Source organism: Drosophila simulans, chromosome 3L (genome assembly GCF_016746395.2).
Source record: "Drosophila simulans strain w501 chromosome 3L, Prin_Dsim_3.1, whole genome shotgun sequence".
In the NCBI taxonomy this organism is placed as follows: domain Eukaryota; kingdom Metazoa; phylum Arthropoda; class Insecta; order Diptera; family Drosophilidae; genus Drosophila; species Drosophila simulans.
In genome coordinates, this window is record NC_052522.2 from 21555933 (window position 1) to 21573334 (window position 17402).

General features: G+C 44.9%; 3 protein-coding genes across 4 annotated transcripts; all 3 read left to right on the forward strand.

Annotated features, from left to right (window-relative positions):
* Positions 1-256: 256 nt before the first annotated feature.
* Positions 257-7874, forward strand: LOC6739084. Its single transcript, XM_016171920.3, has 7 exons — positions 257-527; positions 1801-2122; positions 2178-4179; positions 4706-5110; positions 5172-6627; positions 6810-6903; positions 6963-7874. Exons 2-7 carry the CDS (start codon positions 1810-1812, stop codon positions 7301-7303), a joined length of 4611 nt encoding a protein of 1536 aa, XP_016032927.1. The 5' UTR covers positions 257-527; positions 1801-1809; the 3' UTR covers positions 7304-7874.
* A 145-nt stretch (positions 7875-8019) lies between these two features.
* On the forward strand, positions 8020-11923 carry LOC6739085 (solute carrier family 22 member 3). The gene is made up of 6 exons (XM_002085842.4): positions 8020-8387; positions 8443-8671; positions 8724-8827; positions 9497-10272; positions 10331-10512; positions 10573-11923. Exons 1-6 carry the CDS (start codon positions 8158-8160, stop codon positions 10732-10734), a joined length of 1683 nt encoding a protein of 560 aa, XP_002085878.2. The 5' UTR covers positions 8020-8157; the 3' UTR covers positions 10735-11923.
* Positions 11924-14299: 2376 nt separating this feature from the next.
* LOC6739086 (organic cation transporter protein) lies at positions 14300-17207 on the forward strand. 2 transcript variants are annotated; one of them, XM_002085843.4, is made up of 6 exons: positions 14300-14762; positions 14826-15072; positions 15560-15663; positions 15727-16496; positions 16556-16737; positions 16799-17207. In XM_002085843.4, the coding sequence occupies exons 1-6, from the start codon at positions 14515-14517 to the stop codon at positions 16964-16966; spliced, it is 1719 nt and encodes a 572-aa protein (XP_002085879.2). In that variant the 5' UTR covers positions 14300-14514; the 3' UTR covers positions 16967-17207. The 2 variants fall into 2 exon arrangements, with proteins under 2 accessions (XP_002085879.2, XP_044778794.1); XM_044922859.1 differs by lacking the exon at positions 14300-14762 and having other exon boundaries at positions 14989-15072; positions 15507-15663.
* The last annotated feature ends 195 nt before the right edge of the window (positions 17208-17402 follow it).

Below are 17402 nucleotides of genomic sequence, written 5' to 3' on the forward strand. Positions count from 1 at the left end.
ATAATAATAATAATTATATGCTCTATAACATATTTCAAAGCAGTTGTGAATAGCGGTTTCAATTCTTCGATTTAAATCATTTCTAAGTTAGATATTCCATTAAATAGAAGTAATGAATATTGTTGACCACATATATTCGATAGTAGTGGAGCTTTAAACTTTTAAAGACTCTCTTATTACCAAGCTAATTAGAAATACAAAATTAGAGGGTATTAATAATGTATCGATGCTTTGTAGTCTAGTGTAGCTTACCCAATCCGTGCTTCGCAATATTTTCTAGAGAGCAAAACCTGGCCACACTATATTGAATATTCTTAAGTTTATTGTTTCTCACTCGGAAAAAATATAAACAAACGAGTGAATATTATGTGCAGTCCGGCTAGAAGTTATATTTACGTGACATAACTACCACCTATTACACAGTAACATACATTGTCCGAACATCTACCCCGAAGAATAATGCATTTCAAAAATCCTTAAACCCTGTCTTCTGTTTTTCTGAATGGAATATTAAAACGAGTTTATACGTAAGACATTGCCACAGTGTAAATTATTTGCCAAGTTTCCAGCGGCTCCTCCTAACAAAATGCTTAGATATTGATTTTTCAATATAAGCGGCTGCCAAAATGCAACTGGAAACACACACATCTCTTAGTGACTACCTCCCCCCTCCCCCTTATCCAACTACCATTTGCCTATCCTGGCGTTTCCATTGCCCAAGTTCATTTGGGTTAATGCTCGGATTACGGCCGCGGGAATTATTGATTTGACCGAGCGACCAGAAATAAATGTCAATCCATGTAGGGGGCGCTCTATTTCCGGCTACGCCGCTTCCGTGTTCCGCCTCCTGGCCGGCTGTTTTGATTGATGCGCCGAGTGTATGTCCAGCGAATGTCCAATGGCTTAATTGGGCTAACTCACGTATAGCTACTCGGAATCGGGGTTGGGATACCGGGCCCACTTTAATCGCCCATGGTATGCCTGTGGTATTGGGCGGCGGAAATCAGGAAGGGCGTGTTTTTGTATACTGTCGTGACCTAATTTCTTGTCTGTTTACTTTATGGTCAAAGCGTATGAGACCGCGGGACTTCCACCTGAAGTGAAGGTGCAGCACTGACCTATTGGAATCCTTGACGCCGAACGACGTTAGGGCGGGTTCTTGTTTTACCAAATGTACCACTTATGTATATTCAATCTTTTAAAAAAGGTGATCAAAAGTTCGGTTGCACATCTTTAATTCTGATATTTTTGAATATGCAATACAAAATGTGTTTATCACACACAGTTTTTTTATTGTTTCCCTACTTTTTGTAGTTAAGGAAGTAACAAACTCATTTGTTCATTTTGATCGCGACTGTATCTGCAATCACGAAAGATATTTGTGAGCACCATTGGGGTATAACAAAATATTCTACCGCTAAGTCTAAATTAATTTAATTGCTTCTCTCTTTAAAAGGCCTATCCTAGCCTAGCTACCCCATATGCGCTAGCCTTAGCCCTCATCCGCTTATCCACTCTTCCGATCCCTGACCCCAGCATAAGCGCACAATTATGCTAATGGTTCACATGCCCAAACAAGAACCACTTGAGCCCCGCTAAGCGGTCCGCCAATCCACTGTCACTCGGACTTCTCCCTTTCTCTGTCCCACGCTCAGTTAGAGAACTCTCTACTCTAGTGTCTGATTCACGGTGAGGCCATCAGTCTGTGTACGTCCGGCGATGAAGTCACTTTACTAAGCTGAGGGCGTAGTTTGCAATTCTGGAGTGCCGTAGTGAAAGAATCCCTCGTCTTTTTTATAGTGAGCCACCATGGTGAAGATCCTGCAGGCCTACAACTTTGCCAGGCAGCAGACGTATGCCCTCAACGGTGACATCCTGGCGGCCAGCCTGATCGGGAACAACCGCATAGCCATCAGCAGTGCTGAACAGTTCATCGACATCTACGACATAGGTGCCAAGCAGGCTCAATCTGAGGACTCCAGAAGAACGGCACCGGAGGACGTTGGACAATCCAATGAGACGGCAGGAGAATCCACCACCACCGCAGGTGATGAGAGGACGCCGAGCAGGAGCACGCTGGCCACGGTGGGCGAAGTGGTGCAACTTATTTACTGTGAAGCTGGTGAGTATATATCAATATCTTTCTAAAAACGCTACTAAAGCTGAATCTTCCTCAGGCAAATACCTGCTTACTCTTGAAAAGGAACAGGCGGGCAGTCCGGTGCATTCCTCCTCCACCATTAGCTGCACATCAAGCAGCAACAGCAATACAGTCTGCTCTGAGGACGACACGAAGATGTTCGTACGCATCTACGCCAACTTCTGGAAGTTCCCGGACAGCCGGCTAAACGAGTTGCCCATTACCATTCGAATAGCATCGATGACCACGCCCAAGACGCCGTTGGTGGAGAGCATCGATGTGATTGAGCTGCCGTTGCGCAGTCCGCCGGAGCTGGTGCAATGCTGCCAGACATCCGGAAACATCATTGTGAGCAGTCGTGACAGGATTTACCTTTACGAATACACCCAGTGCGTTCATGAGAACACGCAGCCTAGGTTCGCTTTCATCGACTTTCTGCCCTTTAAGTTCTTCGTGCAACTAAACTTCGTCCCAGTGCGTCTATGTCTAGCAGAGAACGTAATCGCCTGTCTCAGCAATCGCTACTGCGTGGCCTTCAAGGTGGTGGATGCACTCACTAGCAGAGCCAGTGGAGGGCAGGATGTAAGCTGTCTGGATAACGACTACGGTGGCGGAGACGAGCCGCTTTCGGAATCCCTAAGCTTGGGCAGTAAGGCCAGTGCCAGCGGTGCAGGTGGGGGCGTGGTCAGTTCCAGTCACAGTCAGCAGAGCTGCGACAGCGATTCCCTACAATCGACGAGTAGTGCAAAACCACAGGTTGTCATGAATGGTGCCTTGCCTGGACGGTCACCGTTAGACTTCAACGTGGCCAAGCTGGTTAACAATGCGTACGGCAGGGAATTTGAGCCGGAACTGCGATCTCAGTGGGATGAGACTACGGACTACGGAGCAGGAAAGGGACAGGATGACAACCTAGATATCACCATCAGTCCTCAACGCGCCTCAGACATTAAAATCAAGCTCGTTAACGAGGCCAAGGCAATGAATGTGAGGGGCATAGCCGGGAGCAGTCATCTGGATGATGCGTCGGTGCAATATGATGTGCGCAAGCTGTTGCAGATCTGCATGAAGACTTCGGAGAATCAACCGCGCGTTCTGGACATCTTTCGTTGCATGGATCTCAAGGCCATTTACCAAAGGAACAGCCAGGAAGTAGACCAGGTGGACGACGAGTATGACATGGGCAACCAACAGGTGCCCAGTGCTGTGACCACGTTTAAGCACGTAAACCGCCGGACGCTTAAGTCTTCGCAGCACCAGAGGTGCATAGGACACGCCCTCCTCGTGGCCAGCAGTGTGGACGGCTTTCTGTACCAGTTCTCTGCGCAAGGAAAGTGGTACAGTGAGAACGAAAAGCCAGTGGCCAGCTACAGCTTCACGGCACCTGTTATCCAGGTCCAAATCAACGACTATGTCATGTATGCAGTGACCTCCGAGTCTGTCGAAACGCACACCTCACGAATTGGTCACAGGCTCTTTCACAATCGCTTCGAGTACCCTTCTATTGGAGGTTTGTTCCCAGAGGAGTCCGCTCCGGATGTGAGTTCCCCCATCGCCGTCGTGGGTCTGGCAGCGTTTATGCATGTTCAGTTCGTTTGCGTGAACCGAGAGCAGCTAGTGCTTATTACGAATGCAGCTCTGGAGCAGCACAAGCGGCGGAGCATGAGCGAAGTGCCTGGCACTCAAGTCGTAGCTGTCAAGAGAAACATTGCTGCACGCCTATTGGCCGAAGCGAAGGCGAAACACAATAGTCTGCTAAGGAGCAGCAGTGCAGTCCAATCCTCGACGGTGGCCAACGAGTGGACGCTGTACAACCTAGAGGTACCTAGGGTGGAGTGCGTCATAGAGGATCTTGAGGGCATTGCGGAATCGTACCGCAGCGCGAGCAGCTCAAACTTTTTCGATCTCATGGAGGAGGCGCATGTCATGCTGCGATTAAGTCTCACACTGCAGGGCGAGCGCTTGGGAGCGGACCGGGAGCAGCAGCTTCGGAAAATGTTCATGGCAAACTGCAGAAAACTAGCGGATTTCTCAATACGGTACGAAAACTTAAACTTATTAAAAATGTTGTTGATCAGGATCAGCACGCAGGCTTATCACCTGGTTTTAACTGCTCTTGGACTTGCCGAACATAACTTTCTTAGGCTTAATACATCTTACTCGTAGAGCAAAACGCTTACTAGATTCGTTGAAAAGTATGTAACAGGTGGATTGCGTTTCCGACCCTATTAGTTTATGTATATTCTTGATTAGGATTACTAGCTGAGTCGATCTGAGCGTGTCCGTCTGTCTTTCTACAACCCGTCCCAAACTGTCAGTAGTTTAAAACGCAGTAACGGAGAAACCACATAAGTGCTGTACGTATATTCTTTATCAGTATTGATTGATTTGATACACCAAAAAAACCTGGCTTGGATTTAAATTCTTTTGACTTTTATTTAATGTAAATTAAATTTGAAATTATAAACAAATTGCCTCTTCTGACTTTAACCTTTGATTATTAGAAATAATAGCTTTGTCTGTTCATAATATATTCATATTGTTTATCCTTCAACTTTCGAACAGTTCAAGCAAAAAGGAAGTATATCTCCAGGCTACAGGGTTCTACAGAATGTGTCAGCTTCATCTTGTAGATATTTTCAATAACTACGTACAGAATTTAATGGACACCGAGGAAAACGTGACCCCACTTGAGCTCTCGGGTCTGATATACACAGTTAAGCTGTTTCTGCTTTGCCTGGGAACGGATCGTTTGAAGTCGGCCTTTTTGAACCAGACAGTTCGTCCGTATTTTACACCAGCTAGGGTGATCCAGCAAGGTTACAAGCAGGTTCCAATTTCGCTGGAGTTCCTTAACATGTTCATCAAACATGCACCCTCGGAAATTCCGCAGATAATGCTAGTCTCACCTATTGTAGCGGACTCAATAAGCGGGGAGTTGATAAACTACCTGAAATACTTGGACAAACTGTAAGTAGACTTATTTCGGTAAAAATCTGTTATTTTAATTATAAATATGTTTACCATTTAGTTCTCCCGATGAAAATCTTCTGCTGGCCGTGACTGCGTGCCGTATGTCCAACTATTTGCTGGCTCAGGAGGTAGTTTCAAAATCCACGAGACGCAACCTAGCCACAGCTTTAATACGGCACAAAAACGTTCTGTTCGACGACAGTACTGTGATTTATCAGCGACGCAATCAACAGCAAGCTGACTCCCAGGCATTAAGTTTGCGAGCTAGAAAAAGTCGACGGATGGCGGCGAAGAGCAAACCAGCTCCAGTCGGAACGCCAGCTCCGAGTACCATAGTATCCTTCTCGGACTTTTGCGAGACGATTCTGTTGGCCAACGAGCAGCCAGCACTGCTTGAAGCTATCAGTGATGCTTTTATTCATGCGCTTTGCATCGAGCACAGCATGACTCTGGACGTGATTCTGCAGCTCTTTCTTAACTACATCGCCTCGCACATTGGCCAGAAGGGGAACCAGACCTCTCAGAAGGTGTTCGTAAACATTCTGCAAGTGTACTTCTATGATCTCTACGATGTTAGCTCATCCTTGCAACCCCACGAGATTCGTTCGCAAACGCCGCCACAACTGGATGACGATTACGACGAGGAGTGCAGCAGTTCGCGGGCTCCCTCGCTGCACAGCGAGGCGGATGCCCAATCACTGTCCAGCTCTTGCGCCAGTTCGGCGCACGAAGAGCGATCGGCAAGCCTGTCAATCAGTGGCAGGCAGCAGCGAATCGTCTACGACCAGCTGCAGGAACAACAGTCCTCGCCTTTTCAAAAGCGCAATTCAAATGCCTCGCTTTCACAGCCTCAGGCTGACGACGATGTGGCTGCGACTAATCTCAAGGGTCTCAAGATACTGTTTCGAATGTACATGGGACGGCTAAAGGCTCTAAGTGATCTCATCACAGATCTGCAATCAGCGGACGTTGAGCAACAAACAAGCCGCGAGGAATTTATGAACCTGCGAATGGAATGCATTTCCTACATGGTGGGAATGGCACCTAACTACAGCCCAAAACCGATTGTAAGGAATCCCAACGATCCGTTGGCCGGCAAGCTTATTTATGTGCCCTTAATTCCGGACTATAAGCTGCCTGAGGGAGAGGAGTATGATCGCCACATCAAGGCCTACATTCGCCCAATTCCCTGCTTGTTGGAGCGACCGCAATATCTGAACCGCCTTCCGCCTTTCGAGCGTAGCGATTTTAGCTATCCGAACAAGGATGACGGAGAGTTCGAGGTGCGCTTCCTTAGCTGGCATAACGAGTTGCTGACCCTCACCCTGAAGATACAGAGTCTGTTAGCTTCTACCAAGGTGGATCGTGAAATCGTCTCGGAGTTCCTCGCCTTCATACAGAAGACGCCTAATTTAATCGGCATAGACAGTTTTCTGGTGATCGTGTTGCCCAAGAACTTGGCCATAAATTACCTGCTTAGTTTCTGTCCCGCCTTTTTGTGGCAGTATGGAAAGGTAAGGCTCACAATCTAAAATTTGTAGTGTCTTATTCAAATAATGAAACTGTTTATAACGTAAATTAAAAAAATGCCGAACAGAGTATATAGGATGATGCCGTTTGGATATCAAAATTAAACAAACCAAAATGTTTGATTATCAACTTATATTAAGACTTTTAAATATTTCTTTACTTGCAGTCCTGCGGGTTTACGCCAAAGCATTGGGAGAGTCTCTTGCGGAAAATACTAAGCAAGCAGGAGGCGCTGCCCAATTGGAAGGCACACATTACGGGTTTGTTGCTTTTACTATGTTTAACTACTTACGTAATTCAATGGCTTACACTTTCGCAGAGATTTTAAACAATCTGGTGGCTGAGCTTAGCTTTGAGGAACTTTTGCAATGCTTTCCCAGCGAAGCGATTCAAAATCGCAACACCGCACAATATTTCGCCACGGAATTTGCCGAGACATGTATCTTGTATGAAAACGAGGAGCTTGTCTTTAAAACTCCTGATCGAAAGGAGGGTCACAGGGATCATATGCCGATGGATAACATAGACGAGGAAAATGTGTTTGAGTTAACATTACGCAAGGCGGTGGCCAAGCAGCGGAGTATTGCACTGCGGTCCATGATCGAGTCAACAGGAACCCAGCTGTTCGACGCTACTAGTAATCCCATGTATAACCTGTAGGCGATCTACATTCCTCGTTAAAATAGTTTAAACCAAAATTATCATATTGAAAATTGATAAGATTGATATTAACGTAGCAAAGTAGTCAACTCACAAAGCTTTTCCACTTTTGCCACAGATCGATCGAAATGTATTTTGTAATTTTAGGGCACATCCATACAGGGCGTTAATTATTGACAATTATGTTTGACACAAAAAACTACATTCGAATACTCCAGCTTTCGGTGATTTATGGAACTGAGCTGATGGGGAAAACTCCTGAGCTGTAGGTTGTAAAATAACTAGCTCGTTGCGCACTTATGCTTTAGTTGCCATATATAACCAGATGTGCGACCGATACTTGTTAGAAATTCATTTATACCTGCATTTGTAAATGTACTAAATCTTTAACCGAGTTTTCTTTAAACTTTGCTTTAAAACCTAAGCAGTATTTGTAACCTAGTTATACGTTGGTTTCCTCGACCGTTTTATTTGCCCACTTAAAGCACATTTTACGACAAAAACAACAAGATCTAGTGATATTTTTAATTCTTTCATTGAATCTAAACAATAAAGCATAATTACATTATAATGGCCCTACTATTTTCCGATGACCTGAAAATTTATTCACCTACCAGCATTAAAATACGGCTGCATTGGAGCCGCTCATAGTCACTACTTATTCTGGCAAATAAATTCTGACTTCGGTAGCCGTGCTAAGGTAATTTAACGTGCGAAAGCGCCAGGGGAACTGCTTGCGGACAGATTTCTCCGCCGTGAATAACTTAGCCAATTAAGGGAGCTAGACATCGCGGGTGCGGCATTCCAAGCCGGAAGTCAGTCACTTGTCGGCGCTTGGCGATATCGGCAGCAGCATGCTAAAGCTGAACCAAACGGAGGCGGTTTCGGAGAAGCCTAAATCCGGACCGGGTGACATAGACCCACCGAAGACGTCGGAGGAGAACCAGCTGGACGCGATCATCGTTGAGATTGGCCAGTTCGGACGTTTTCAAGTCTTCAACTACTTGCTGCTTTGCCTACCCATTATCTGCAACGCCTTCTACTCCATTTCCTACGTTTTCACCGCTGGCGATGTGCCCCACAGGTGGGTCAGTGAAATGGTTATGGTGCTGTACTTTTACGTCGGAAGTTCTTCATAGGTGCAACATCACCCTGTGCGATGGGTTGGACTCCAGGTATGAAGAACCTTTCTTAAATTTCACCACTCCCCAGCGCCACGGCAACTGGGCTCAATGTCAGCAGTACGCCGTACGATCCGACCTCGTGGGTGAACCTTCATGCAATGTCAGTAGCTTTGATGTGGGTCAGCGTGTCCCCTGCGATGCTGGCTATAAGCTGGGGAGCGGCGAAAAGACAATAGCAACTGAGGTATGATTCAAGGTGACTTCCAGCAACCCTAATCTAATTTATATTACCACAGTTTGGCATTTTCTGCGCTGACCAGTGGAAGCTGTCAATGGTAGGAACCGTCAACAATATTGGACAGTTTGTGGGAATACCACTGGGGGGGTATCTCGCCGATCGGTAAGAATAAAGCAAAAAATCACATTTTAAAGTTTTAGTGATACGATAAGATTGGGTTCACTTCAAAAATAAACTTTCTTAAAAGTATACAAATTTGGCACATATCAAAATTATTGGTAAAATTATATCAAAGAGATTTTGGTAACTGTTTGATAATTTAAATTAAATAATTTTTCCTATGCCCCAGAAAATGTACAAAACACCAAATATTTTAAGGGGCTTCTAATGGGTTATACCAAAGACACTAGAATAAATATGTAAATATGTAAAATATGTGAATTCGTTTTTCGGCCCGAAAATCGTCTTTTACCACAAGTACGCACACATATACACGTTTTCGTTTATTGTTTTTACATAAGCAAGCAAGCTCTATTTTTAGATTTCTTACGCTCTCAGTTTTAAGCGAGCGGAGAGAATGCAATTTTGGCCGTCACCAAAAAAGTGGCTGCATAGTGCAAAACCAATGTGTGTCCGTTAGGCATCTTGTTATTCGAATGTCTTTGGTTATACCTATTTTGGTATCATCGAAACGGAATTAAAACGCTCTTTTCATTGTTGCTAAGATGTTCATTCAGATCGGCCGTCTAGCCATGCAATTGTATTTTTGGGCCGCTAAATAAATGTAACCAAAGACTTGTTAATTGATGCCCAATTCGTTTCCTGTTTAAGATATGGGCGCAAATTCATACTGGTAGCCTCGGGAATCCTCAGTTCCTTTGCTGGACTGGCTCGCTCGCATGCGCCGGAGTACTACAGCTTCCTGAGCTTGGAGTTCCTGGACATGGTCGTGGGGAGCACGCTCTTCCCCACCGCCTTCCTTCTCGCCGTGGAGCTAGTTGGCCCCAAGCACCGCGTGTTGGCGGCTACAGTGATCTCCCTGACCTACGGCCTGCCAGAGGCCCTTATGGGCCTCGTGGCCAAGTATCTGACAGACTGGCGTGTCTTCCTACGTGTGCTATATACGCCAGCTCTGCTCCACCTGATTTTCATTTGCCTCCTACCGGAGAGCGTGCGGTGGTTGCTCAGCCAGTCGAAAGAGATGGAGGCCCAGACCACACTGCGGAGGGTGGCGCAAGTAAACCGAAAAGCACTGCCGGAGCACCAGCTTAACGCACTGATACTCTCAAACCGCCGGATGCTGACCCAGTCTTCCGCAACCGGGGGCCACTACAGTTTCCGTCAGATCTTCCAGGCCTTGGGCTGCCGCACCACCCTGTGCTGCTTCGTGTGGTTCACCCACACCCTGATCGCCCTCGGTCTAAGCCTGCATTCAGCCAAGTTGAGTGGGAGCAAGTTCGAGAACTTCAGCTTGACGGGTCTTATGCAGCTGCCTGGTATCCTGATGGCCACCACACTCATGAACTGGATAGGACGCCGACGGGCACTCAGCTCCTGCCAGTTCACTTGTGCAGTCCTCCTCCTTGCAGTGGCTGCCACGGATGAAGGTAAGCATGTGACCTAACTCGTGGTTAACTAAGACTAAAATGTTGTTTGCTGGATTAGTGTACCCTATGACCTCTTCAACCCTGTACTTCCTTGCCAAAATGACGTCCACGGGCAGCTTTATGATCCTGTACTTCTTCACCTCCGAGATCTTCCCCACCAACTGCAGGAACAGCATGCTCTCCTTCTGCTCCAGTATGGGTCGCTTTGGCTCCATGCTGTCCCCCCAGACTACTCTACTGGTAAGTAACCTTCGCTTAGAGGATATATATCCAACCAGTGCCAATCAATTCCCCGTACAGATCCCCTACTACAAATATGCGCCTCACCTACTATTCGCCCTATTTGGCTTCACCTGCTCGGGATTGGTTTTGTTCTTCCCGGAGACAACCAACAAGGTGCTGCCCACCACGCTGGCTGAATCTTGCGCCCTGGACAAGAGTATACCTAGGAAAAAGTCTTAAAAAGTACTAACTAATCGACATTATCGCGTCGCTCACATTGGAGTTTGTAGTTTTTCTCGAGTAAAATACTTGCAAGTCAGGTTTGGGCAAACAACATTCATGTTTTTGGAACCAAAATGATGTACAGGTTAAAAACAAAGACACTAGAATAATTATTAATAATTATTAATAAGTTATTTGACAGTAGCGAAGGTTACGTTCAAACTTTAAGCAATATATTATCATTTCTTATACAAAAACAATCAAATAAAAAATTCAACTTTTATGTGACGTGCTTAATGGTGTACAGGAGCGAAAACTGCACTTCTAAAACTTTAAATTTTGTATGGAAGCAAAAAAAAACCAAGCTTTATGCCTTTTAAGTGCTTGGGAATACACCAAACTAAAAATCAGTTACAGCAGAGACCACAAAAGTATAACAACGCAGTGCAAAAATGAAACGGTTTAATTGGATGTAATTATAGTAAGTTGGTTACTAAGTCTATCAAGTCTAAGTCTTGATTTTGATTATAAAATAAAGCAAGCAGAATAAGAATAAAAACGTTAGTAAGTATAATGTAAAAAGACATAGATATAGTAAAAACAGACTAAACAAGAATTTAGTTAGTTTTAAATACAAATACCTATTTACATATAGCAAAGAACATATTTTCAATTTGTTTGCCAGCTGTTTCTATGTCAGATTTGCGACATAGTCGTACTATTTCCAAGTAATTAAAATTAAAATCAAAATAAAAAGAAATTATATTATTTTAAACCTGAATTAGAACACTTAATGACCAAAAAGAACTGAGCAACGATTTATTTTCCATTAATTAGCTTGTCATGTTTTGATTGTTCCTCTGATAATGTCGTCCGAGTTAAAGCAGAATTTCATGTTGTATTTTAAGTAATATATAGGTTTGAATCATATTATGTAACGAATCGTCACGCTGTACATAATCCTCAGGCGAGACGTAATACGAGTACACGTGAAAAATCAATGATCCTTCCAGCTATGGAAGTGATGTTTATGCTCGCTAGGATTCGAGCACTATGATTCGAGCGAGTCCTAATTAAAGTGTTCATGTAGCTAGCCGCGACCAACTCGAGAATTTTTTAAAACATTTTAATCTATTTTCACTACACATAAGCACTCTCTTTATGTGAATATATGCATGAATCTAATAATGCTAATATGTTTATGAGGGGTAAATACATTTTTTTATAATAAGCATGTATTAAATTTTATCTTTTCGGCTTATTACATGCTTTCTTCTAACATCAAGGCTTCACAAACATTTACATCACCGTCTTCAAGACTGAGTGGATGTCTGATGGACCTATGTGTGATCGAACTCATTTGCTTTGCTCTCTGACCTCTTTATCCATTCATATTTAGGTCTTCCTTTCCCCTATCTCATTTCACATCAATTAAAATTTTCCAAGACTCACAGAATGTTTCCTTTTCCAACGACGAAAGCGATTTTCTCGTGTGGCGGCGGTTTCCTAAAAAAATTCGAAGATGGGGGGCAGAGACAAAACTATTTTCCTATTGGGACTTGAACTTGTACATATATAATAACAAAAAAAATTGCGGTCCTACAATTATTTACAATGACGAACTTGCGCCCCGCACCTTTCTTATAGAAAACCCCATTTTTCTGTATGCACTAATACGCGTCTACTTTTTCACGCTGATGAATCGGCTCCTTCATTTACGAAATTTGCTGAGGGAAGGAGCCAACTTAAAGCCTTCATGACCAACAGATGGCGCCACAAGTTACAATCGTTACAATTACAATGTTCAAACTGATTTACGTGCTACGAGAATGAATCAACTTCCAAGAATTGCGGGGCCCTCAGCATTGTTCTAATTAATATTTAAACATATATCAAACACATTTGTATACATATTAATTAATGGTTATCTAAACTTGTTATTGTAATGGCGCTTACGGTGGAAGGGCTTAACAAAATCAACAATTGCTCATTTTGGGTATTTATCTAATTCAGTTTGGAATCGGGGCTTATCAGCTGGATGACAAGCCTTTCCGCGAGATATTTTCGATTTATGGCTGCCATTCAGAGGGGTTGTGTCGTACATCTATCAAGCAATTACAGCGCGCCAATAATTCACGAGCTACCTACCACTTACTGTGGCTTCGTCGAAACTTATCATTGATTTATCAATCTGGTCAACTATCGGCGGATCGAACGAATAGACTGTCATTCGGGCTCTGGTCTTGGGTACACAGTTTCTGCCCCTCCACTTAATCACCACACGGGCGGGTAGTGCGAGCCAAGTGTAAAGTAAAGGCAAACATACACCCAAAGTCAATGACATGGCGCAAATGGCGTAAGATAAGGCGGCCAACGTGCCAGGCTGGCCAACTTGTTGACCCAGTGGAGCGAACAGGCTAAACAGCTGCTGGCTACAACCCACCACCCGAAACCAGACACCATGTCTCGTCGTCTGAGAGATAAGCCATAGCTGCGCACCATTGATATCTATTGATATCTGCTAACCCATTCAGAACTTAAGGTGCTCGGCTTTCGGAATCACAACGGAACCCTAGAACAAGCTCATCGAGTAACACAGCATATCGTAGATGCTATTGAAAACGGTCAATACAGCTCTGCTAAACTTCTTAGACGTGAAGGAAGATTGCCTTTTATGCTAAAAACCCTCCTCCTGATCAATATCTTCTCGTAATGTCTCTTGTAATGAGCGAAAATTCATGGTGGAAGTGAGAGGCGAAAGAGACGAGTTAACGTTCCGCAAGGTTGTGATTTGGGTCCTGAATTATACACCCCTTACACCTTTAACATGCCATATCCCAGAGAACCGTGTTCTCCTTTGGAAACGTAGGCTAACACAGCCTTTATCGCCTGCTCGACGTGTAGATTCGAAGCGTCTGGTAAAACCCAAAATTTTTTGGACCTCTGTAGCGAGGTGACTATCAATGGAAATAAGTCCCAGCTAACAGTTCCAACATAATGAGAGTGCAAAGGGTCAAAAACCGAGCGTTGAGCCTGGTATGCGAGAATCTTTGCGAGATCTCTAACGACCTCAGCATCCCCACAATCAATCGAAATTCAAGTCGCTACAACGACTGATTTGATGGCGACACCAGCCACCTAGCGGCTTCTTTGGCTAACCCAACGACAATGAGATCTTTGAAGAGTTAGGCAATGAACGCCAGTGTAGCCTGAACTTTCATCCAATCTAAGTTATTAATAAAAATTGTAATTTTATCATTCTATGTTATTTTCGTTGCTACTATTAGTTTTTATGTTATAAAACCATTCAATTGGTTGCTAAGCATAACATTTATATACATATATTATCTCAATGCTCCCTTGTACCTGTTACATACTTTTCAACGAGTCTAGTATACCCTTTCAGTCTACGAGTAACAGGTATAAAAAGTCGAAGCTCTCTCATCCCATGAAAGTACACATATGCATATAGTTTCGGATTGGGGCCTGATAAGACCCCGATAAGAGGGCTGTATGGAGAAGAGCGGACGGATTAAAAATAGAACGCGAGAGCGAGCCATCGGAAGAGAATCAAAGACCAGAATCAAAACACAGCACTGTTGATGTGGTTAAATCATTCGTTGAGTGGCACTGCTCCCAGCGAGACGCTCCAGAGCGTCTATAAATACACCGCAGAACTAACGGGGCGGAAAGATCGCGCGCCGCGAGTTATAAAACAGCGATTAGAAGAAGTGCATCCACCACGTGGCTGGTGGTCAATTGACTGTTCGGATATACATACATAATATCACACACATTATGACCAGCCAGAAGGAGGGAAATGGAAACAGGCCGAGCGATCCCAAGACCAATGGCCATGCGGACGCGGAGGCGGCGACGCAGACGGCTGGTGGGGATGACGACAACTCTCTGGATGCGATTCTAGTCCGAATCGGGCAGTTCGGGCGCTATCAGATCATCAACTATGTTCTGCTCTGCGTTCCCATGCTCTTCAACGCCTTCTTCTCCATCTCCTATGTTTTCACGGCGAGCACCGTTGTGCACAGGTAGGAAATAGGTTCATCAAATAAAATGGCTGGTCAAGATCTCCGATTTCCCAATTGTCCCAGGTGCACTGTTCCGCAGTGTGATAGTCCCAGCAGCGCCTATGAGGAGGACTGGCTGGGCTTCACCATCCCCAAGAAGAACTCCGCCTGGGACGACTGTCATCGGTACGCCACCAACCTATCGGGGGCTATCTCGGGATACACGGACCCATCTGGACAATACTGCCTCAAGGAGTACTTCACTGTTACGCCGGAGACCTGTGGACGCGACTTCAAGTTCAGGGACGAGGAAAAGACCATATCAACGGAGGTGGGTAGACGAAGATAAGGGCGTAGGTGTGTTGATAGACTTAATTGGTGGAAGTTCAGTGTGAGATTTTTAATTTGATAACAAGTTGGAGTGGGTTATCTTCAGGAGGAAGTTATTAACACAGTGTCAATCATTAAAACGAATATTGCAAATTACTTGCTAGGTAAATAACTCAATCATAGTGCAATTTTCAGTAACTATATTACTTTATACCCAATTAAACACGTATCATAAATGTACGTGATAATATTTGCGGCTTAAGAACTAAAAGTATTAAAAGCATATTTAATTCAAATATTTGTATCGATTTGTTTACAGTATTACTTTTCCTATATTTAATTCAAATATTATTTTCACAACTAATCGTATTTCGGCTGTTCCCGTATTTGATATAAATATAATTTTCTTTGCATATATGAATTTAATTAATGAAGTGTGGAAACATTATAACTAGTAAAGTAACAATATTAACATACCATCTCCTAAGTTTGGAATATACTGTGAGGACGAGTGGAAGCTTTCCATGGTGGGCACTATCAACAATGTGGGCCAATTCGTGGGCATACCCCTGGGAGGATACTTTGCGGATCGGTAAGTACCTGTCCCTGTTTGGTAAGAGTATTTGCAGTCTAACAGCATCTTCATCTACCCCAGATACGGACGACGCACCATGCTAGCTGTAGCCGGATCCCTGAGTGCTCTAATGGGCGTGATCCGGTCGCTGTCGAGCAACTACTCCATGTTCCTGGTGTTCGAGTTCCTGGACATGGCCGTGGGTAGCACCCTCTTCCCCACCGCCTTCCTGCTGGCAATCGAGCTGGTTGGTCCGAAGAGGCGAGTGGCTGCGGCCACAATCATCACTATCTTCTACGCGCTGGGCGAGGCCTTCCTCGGATTCCTGGCTTCCCAAGTGCAGCACTGGCGCTGGCTGCTCCGGGTGCTGTACGCTCCGGCTGTGCTGCAGATCCTATTTTTGTGGATCTTGCCGGAGAGCGTCCGCTGGCTGCTCAGCCAGGGTGCCGAGGAGAAGGCGTCCAATGTGCTGCGACGGGCGGCGCGGATTAACAAGCGGCCGCTGCCGGAGGAGCAAGTGAACGATCTCTTGACCAGCAATCGACAAAAGCTTAGCCAGGCCAACGAGAGCCAGTATCCAATAATGCGAGCCGTGGTCTTTTTCTCGCTGCGGATAGCCAACTGTTGCCTTTGCTGGTTCACGCACACGCTGATCGCCCTGGGTCTTAGCCTGAACTCGGTTAACCTGGGCGGCAACAAGTACACCAATTTCATGCTGAACGGTTTCATCCAGATCCCTGGCCTGCTGCTCCCCTTGGTCATCATGGACCGCGTCGGCAGGAGGCATTCCCTCTGCGCCTCGATGCTGCTCTGTGCTATTTGTATGGGCGCCTCTGCCGCAGTGCCCGCAGGTGAATGCACATGATCTTCCAGCTAAAAGTTCTCTTGAATGTGACAGATTTCCCCTTAGATAACTACGCGGGCTCTCTTACCCTGTTCCTAATTGGAAAGCTGGCCATCACCTGCAGCTTCCAGATCTTGTACTTCTTCACCTCGGAGATCTTTCCCACCAACGTGCGAAACACCCTGTTGTCGCTCTGCTCCATGGTGGGACGCATAGGATCCATGCTGGCCCCACAAACCCCTCTACTGGTTAGAACGGAATTATCTTTACGGGCTCGATCAGCTAATTCTATGCCCTTGTTTCTTCCAGGCCAAGTACTACATTTACGCCCCGCAGATCCTGTTCGCTACCTTCGCCCTGATCAGTGGCTTCCTGACCCTGGCCTTTCCCGAGACGGCGGACAAGGTGCTTCCAACGACCATGGAGGAGGCACGCGACTTGAACCAGGCCAAGCGGCGTGGTGAGAAAGCGTCGTGATATCCGTGATATTTTTTTATCAGCATTTAGCAACCTTTTTAAAGTCTTAGAAGCCATTTTTTAGTCTTGTTAGTGTGTTTGTTTGTTTTATTTGTATACATCGGGAGTCTCCTCCTTTCACAAGTTGTACTTATCTATGTATGTATGTAGGTTTAAATTTATTGCGCGTGCATAAGTATCTCTGTCGATCAATGCAATTATTTTATTTATGAGTAAGTAATAAAATTGAACTCCCCTCGGATCTGGTAAGCGTACCTTAAGCGAATAGATTTTAAACGGGGCTGCAAGTTAGTGCATTTTTGCGTGCTTCATTTTAAAACAATGTATGGAAAATATTTTACTTAAAAACACATGTAAGCGTGTGTAGTTATACATAACATCTACACGAATTGTGGCGCCCCCATACGGGAGGTGGAGGAACTATTTCTACTAGAAT

What these genes read in the sequence shown, in the direction of transcription:
- LOC6739086 (XM_002085843.4), top strand. Translation starts at nt 14,515, where the DNA reads ATGACCAGCCAGAAGGAGGGAAATGGAAACAGGCCGAGCGATCCCAAG. An exon ending in AAAAGACCATATCAACGGAG is followed by an intron (nt 15,073 to 15,559) that starts GTGGGTAGACGA and finishes CCATCTCCTAAG; the next exon opens with TTTGGAATATACTGTGAGGA. An exon ending in CTCTGCCGCAGTGCCCGCAG is followed by an intron (nt 16,497 to 16,555) that starts GTGAATGCACAT and finishes ATTTCCCCTTAG; the next exon opens with ATAACTACGCGGGCTCTCTT.
- LOC6739084 (XM_016171920.3), top strand. Translation starts at nt 1,810, where the DNA reads ATGGTGAAGATCCTGCAGGCCTACAACTTTGCCAGGCAGCAGACGTAT. An exon ending in ACTTATTTACTGTGAAGCTG is followed by an intron (nt 2,123 to 2,177) that starts GTGAGTATATAT and finishes AATCTTCCTCAG; the next exon opens with GCAAATACCTGCTTACTCTT. An exon ending in TTTTGTGGCAGTATGGAAAG is followed by an intron (nt 6,628 to 6,809) that starts GTAAGGCTCACA and finishes CTTTACTTGCAG; the next exon opens with TCCTGCGGGTTTACGCCAAA.
- LOC6739085 (XM_002085842.4), top strand. Translation starts at nt 8,158, where the DNA reads ATGCTAAAGCTGAACCAAACGGAGGCGGTTTCGGAGAAGCCTAAATCC. An exon ending in AGTGGCTGCCACGGATGAAG is followed by an intron (nt 10,273 to 10,330) that starts GTAAGCATGTGA and finishes TTGCTGGATTAG; the next exon opens with TGTACCCTATGACCTCTTCA. An exon ending in CCCCCCAGACTACTCTACTG is followed by an intron (nt 10,513 to 10,572) that starts GTAAGTAACCTT and finishes TTCCCCGTACAG; the next exon opens with ATCCCCTACTACAAATATGC.